We start from the raw sequence: 6,160 nt of genomic DNA, 5'->3' as shown, positions 1-6,160 counted from the left end.
GAGCTGATTTAATTTTAAGTGTGCGTAAATCCTTCTCGGCTCTGGTTTTCAAAGCATTTTCAGATACCCCTTGTGTTATTCTGAAGTGTTGATATTATCGTGAGTAATTTATAGGTTTGCAGTCTGTTTCTCTGCAGTCATGGTAATCAAAACCCACCCTGCCCCCCCACCCCACCCCCCGGGGCGAAAAAGGCGATCTGGGTACAGATAACGCCTCATTCTTGCCTCGATTGCGCAGCGGGTTTTACATGAAACTGTTAATTGTTTGCTCTTCAAATAGTGAGGCTGGAGCCAGTGGTCTGCTGGAAGTTAAAGACCAACTCTTTCACTCCCCCCCCCCTCCCTTGCCCGTGCTCCTGTCCGACCCTGCAGGCTGACCGTACAGCCCACCTCCTCCTTTGGATGATCAACATGACAAAGCACCGGCCGGACTAGAAGCATCTTGGCACCCACCCGCTTTGCTCCTCCTTGGAGAACATCCCAACCATCAACTTGACTTCCACAGAAATGTGCGGCAGTGCTCTCCCCTCGGCGGCGTAGCGCACAGCCCCCCCTCCGGCATGGGCCGCACCACCCGGCTGCAGATGGCTCCCCAGCAGCTGCCGCGCGCGGCGGAGAAGCTCTCGGAGCGCGTAGACAACATCCACAGAGGCGCAGAATATATGGAGAGGGCCACATCACCTGGGGCTCCAGACGAGAATGGTGACGATGCCGGCACCAAACAGGAGCCGATGACTGGGGACATGTGTAGCGGTCGGCCGGAGAAGAGTCACTCCGGTGGTGGAAAGAAGAAAAACTACCAGCGGTATCCAAAGCCGCCGTACTCCTATCTTGCAATGATTGCAATGGTCATCCAAAGATCTCCACAGAAAAAACTAACATTATCTGAGGTAACGCTGAAAATCACGTTGTTTTGTTGGCATGTAACACTTACAATAGCCTCGTTGTTTTTATTCGACAAAGGGAACACATTTTTATTTTACGCACGACGAATGCTCAAGATTCCCACGTTTTCTATGTGCTATATTTAAAAAATAAGGTATTCTAAACATTTTGCATGGAAAACATGCAATGCATTCCTTTAGGCTTCCGTATACAACACTGACAAGTCACTTTTTGGTCACACTTGGGTGACCAGTGCTCTACCATTCCTGGCTTTGTTTGATAAGGTTTCAGTGAAACCAGACCCTGGTCTGTATCAGGAGCAGAGATAAGATACAGTACATACTAGAATAAAGTTTCGTTTGTCTTCTGGGAGTGCCACAATGTTGCATCCAGGGAATGTATGGATAGGGATTGAGAATGTATTTTGTACATGTGGGAATCAAAATTGAAAGTATATTAATACACGGAACTATTGAAACCAGTGTGAATTTATTAAGGAAAATATGTAAACGTATATCCTGTAGGATCACATTTCTCTATGCTGTATTATGTTTGTTTTATTTCTAGATCCTCAAGGAGATCAGTACCCTCTTTCCATTTTTCGAAGGAAACTACAAAGGCTGGCGGGATTCTGTGAGGCACAACCTCTCATCTTATGACTGTTTTGTTAAGGTTTGTATGGTGAAACTGATTTATACAGAGGAGACTTTAAAAATCAATAGTTTTCTTGGTAGGAAGTCTTTTTGTCTTATTTCTCATCCATGTCAATGTAGTTGTAAAACATTGGTGCCTCCATCTCTTTATAGGTGCTAAAAGACCCAAGTAAACCTCAGGGAAAAGGCAATTTCTGGGCCGTGGAGCTGAACCGCGTTCCTCTGGAGCTCCTCAAGAGGCAGAACACTGCCGTCTCTCGCCGGGATGAGACAATCTTCGCCCAGGATCTAGCCCCTTACATCATGCAGGGACACAAGCTGGAATCAGAGCGGCCCCGCGCTCCTGTGACCTCCCACCGACCCGAGCCTCCTGGAAACCCTTCCCCGATACGAGAAGATCCGGCCCAACCGAAGCTGGACTCGTCCTTCGCCATTGAATCTCTGCTTCACAGCCTGCAGCCGGCTGGTTCCTCCGAGCACGTGGACCTGGCCAGCAGGAATTGCAGACTTGAGATGGAGCCCCCTCGGCCCTCGCCGTCCCTGCGAGCGTGTTACGCCTCGTCTGGTCACAGCGCCTCTGCGAGCTCTGCGAGCCCCGCCTCATCCTCTTCCTCCGACGAGGAGTGGAAGGGTACGTCGATGCCCGGAAAGCGTGTTTCTCCCGTGGGTGAAGCCCGGCCCGGTGGCTATGAAGATTACATGCAGCCACTTCACAAAGCGGCGAGACGTGAAGCGGCTGCGCCTCCTTGGGAGCTCCCGACCTCTTACGCAAAATACGCTCCACCCAATGCCGTTGCCCCGCCCAGCATGCGGTTCAGCGGCGGTCCGATAGTGGCGCTGCATAGCGGACTCCCCCTATACGGGTACAGTCGGTCTCCCGTCACGCCTGGTCACTTTATAGGCCACAGTTATTGGCCCATCTTCCCCAGCAGGCCAGTTGCCGTTCAAGGGCCTCCTCTTCTCATGGACCTCGACAACATGTTGCAATCTGTACCTCCAAACAAGAGCGTCTTCGACGCTTTGGTGCCGGTCAGCCAGAGCTCATATCATCATCCCCCGCCCAGTCAGTACGCCTTTCAGAACGGGGGCTCTCTGAATAAATACCATCAATACTGACGGACTCCGAAGTACGTCAGCCAGAGACGACCGCTGTAGCTGCATCGACACTCGACGTGGAGTTTTAATCGAGAGCTGCAAAAAAACATCACATTACCTCCCCCCAAACAAAAAACATGCAAAACAGTCTTGATTACAAATTCAGGGTTTTCAATGTTTGTTTTTTTTTAAGTAACGCATTCTGTCTATCATAAAATTGTGGCGTATTACATGGTTTCATCGGGGCACACGACCTCAAATACTATGCGACAAATCTAACGTCTACCTCAGCCTTTTGATGAAATCGTGTATATCCACAATCTCTTTGCACTGTCAGTGCCGTTTGCACTGTAAATTTTTTTATTGACATGAATGTGCTTTTGAATGTTGTTTACCTGCTGCGACAGTGGAATGTATCGTTTGTACAACTGCGGGCGACCGGCCCCGGTGATGGTGCACACGGTCAGTTTAAGCTTCAGTGTTAAGTGTCGGGTGTTTCGCAGTATATATTCTGCCAGCCTTAAACTGTGATTTCAGACTTGAAGGCATAAAAGGGTTGCAATATTTGAGAAAATTGGTCAATCCAATATTTTAGATTTTGTGAAGTGATACCTGTGTTTTCTGTTTGCATACTGTTTCTAAATTGATTTATTTGTGGCTGGTTGTGATAAATCACTAGAATTGTTTTTTTGTTTTCTTTTATTATGTTCTGTTAATATTGGCTTAATCATACAGACAGTGCACAGGATTCTTTGTATGTCTGGGAGTTTGAAGGCTCCTCACAGCGTGTGAGACAACCTCCTACTGTACAACAACCAATATCTACCTCAAACAAGTTCCCAGGACTTTGCGCTGCTGGATGTTTGCACTATTTCATTGCACGCCACTTTTAAACGTGTTAGTTCTTGGAGTCATTTCATTTGTGCGTACAGTCCAGAAAGAGTATGAATACAAGTGCTGCCTATTTTGACCTGGATGTTAAGTTTGAATCGATGGAAAGACAAGACGGGTTCATCTTTTTGTTTTGTGTGTTAAAATGTGTCTTTCACCTACAAGCATCAGCGTCATTTGGTCTGTTTGCAGTTTTCTTTTAAAGTAATTCAGGGCAGACATACAGAAGAGAGAGTGGAGAAACACGGGGCCCCCTTCATTATCGCGGAGCTTTCCGGTGGAATTGTTTTTATGCAGGCTGAAGACATTTGCAACCGAATGTCACGACACTTTCTTGAAAGGCCTGTTTTGTCATTCATGATTCTTATCTCCACAGTCAGCTTTTGCCTAAAAAGTTTGATAAAAGTAGGAGCACCAAAGTGTGAATGTACTTCACAAAAAAGTTAAATAAAATGTAGCTCATATATATATATATATATAAAAAGACTTCATGCAGAATGACCAGTGTTACTTTAAATGTTGTTAAATGATCTATGGTCACTTTAACGGTATAGACTGAAAATAGTATCTGAAATTGGTAAATAATCCAGTAATTGAGAGAATGGTAAAACAAACATTATGTAATGGAATTAACAAAACTTTTCCTGTTTTACAGCAGATACTTTTCTGAAGTATTCAGAATGTCATATTATTGGAACAGTCAAATTTTTTTTATTTTAAAGAATTGAAATTGCTTGCTGTGCTTATTTGTATAAAATTGCTTTTCTTAATCCATTGGAAACTAATGGAATATTGTGCTACTTGAATTAGTTTTGACCATTATTACAAGTAAAGACACTCTTTCTTTGAATACCTTACTTCATTAAAAGTATCACTAAAATATAATAGTCTTGCATTGTAAAGAATTTATTCCACTTTTTTTTTTTAAAGGCAATATAAAACAAATACATTATTTCTCAGATAAATTATAGGAACATTGCAATGTGATATTTAAAAAAATAGACAAAGCTAACATTTTAGTGGGCAAGTATAATGGGCTAAAAACTGCCAGATCAAAAAGTTAGAAAAATATCTTAACGTGTGGGTGTAACTACAGTAACCAGTAAGATTATTTAGTGTAAAGTGTACTAAAGTATGAGCATAATAACTTAAAAATACTATTAAAAACTATCAGTACTCAAAAATACAACTTGGTTACAGTAACGTGAGAAGATGCTTGTGATTTCTGCTAAAGGGCTCTTGTACATATCTATACACATGCAGCTTGCAGATTAGAACAAGTTTTTGGTCGAAATTTAAGTGGAAATATTTGGAAATTTGGATTGTGAGAAGCAGCACACTCCAACAATGGCAAATAGTTTGATCAGAGGAGTTGTGATCCATAAAGAAGGTTCCTATCTTTGATCCAGGGTCCACACGCAGACCCGGCTGATTTCCATCACCGGTCCAGCTGCCGCCGGCCTCCTGCTGCTTCTCCCACTGTGGCTGCTATCTCTTTATCTGCTGCCTGGGCATGCCTGCACTCCCTCATCGTCCTTCCTGCTCAGCCTGTGGCCACTCCAGACCCAGGGCAGGGAGGGGGGGCTGCTTTACATAAGGAGGCTTGTCGCCTCCCCCACTTTCACCCAAACAAACACACAAATCATCCTGGTCGTAACTACTTGCCATGAATTTTGTGGTTGCCTATTCGTGTAAAAAAATGTCTCTGTGAACTTTTCTCTTGTTTTGCACACGGGTTCGTGAATAAATTGACCACCTTTAAAGCTAAGACAATAGATATTTCACAACCTTCATAAATGACGTTTTTTGCCGCTTGAGCTGCTTCACAGCTCTTTACACTGTTGGTCACATTCACCCAACCACTTAGAATAATGTTGAAGACTGCAATGCAATGAGCTCAGTCGATTTTAATTTGTTTCCCATGAACACTTGAGACACGTGGACGGGATGAGGTGTAGGATTGGAGGACAACCCTAAGCCACGTGTACCCCATTTATGCATTTAATCCTCAACAAATGCTAAAAAGCCAAAACTACTAACTGGATTGAATAGTTTATTCACATAATTTTAGGAATTTGGCTTATTTGTCCTATTAGGGAAGACATAGTGAAGCTGCGGTGCTGGAAACATTATAGTGATGAAGTGTTGGATAAAGTGTCCAACCAACATTGAGCTGTTCACCTCTAATCTTCAGGTTTGGAAGAAAAACAGGAACGAGATGGAGCTTCACTCATAAATCTACAGGAGGAAAACATCCAGCTCTCCAGATAATGGAATTTTGCATTTGCAGAGAAAAAAACAAACAAACTTTTGTTCCTTTTTAAAGTCACTAAAAAGAAACGTCATTGCATGCCATTACAATATACTTGTTAAAAATGGTAAAACGGACCTAATTCATGTCAGGAATAGAAAATATTTCTTAGTGAATATCTACAAATGTTCCCAATACATTCTTGTGATTCAAACTGTCAGAAATCCTGCACACACAACACTTATATCTGTGTTGAATTTTTAACAGTTTGGAAGAAAGGGGTACAATCTACAATGTGATTGAAGTTAAATTATCCGCTGAAGAAATAGAAGCAGGCCTGATAAAACAAAGTCAGACTACAGAGAAAACTATGCACAGCATCCCA

The 6,160-nt window shown here is 43.3% G+C and overlaps 1 protein-coding gene across 1 annotated transcript; it reads left to right on the top strand.

Annotated features, from left to right (window-relative positions):
• Nucleotides 1-560: 560 nt before the first annotated feature.
• foxh1 (forkhead box H1) lies at nucleotides 561-2,654 on the top strand (the record flags this gene model as incomplete). The annotated part of the gene is made up of 3 exons (XM_080515261.1): nucleotides 561-890; nucleotides 1,453-1,557; nucleotides 1,692-2,654. The coding sequence occupies 3 exons, from the start codon at nucleotides 561-563 to the stop codon at nucleotides 2,652-2,654; spliced, it is 1,398 nt and encodes a 465-aa protein (XP_080371387.1).
• Between the last annotated feature and the right edge of the window lie 3,506 nt (nucleotides 2,655-6,160).

Source organism: Blennius ocellaris (genome assembly GCF_963422515.1).
Source record: "Blennius ocellaris genome assembly, chromosome: 19".
Classification (NCBI taxonomy): domain Eukaryota; kingdom Metazoa; phylum Chordata; class Actinopteri; order Blenniiformes; family Blenniidae; genus Blennius; species Blennius ocellaris.
Note: the sequence above shows the minus strand (reverse complement) of the source record. Positions and strands in the feature narration are given on the sequence as shown.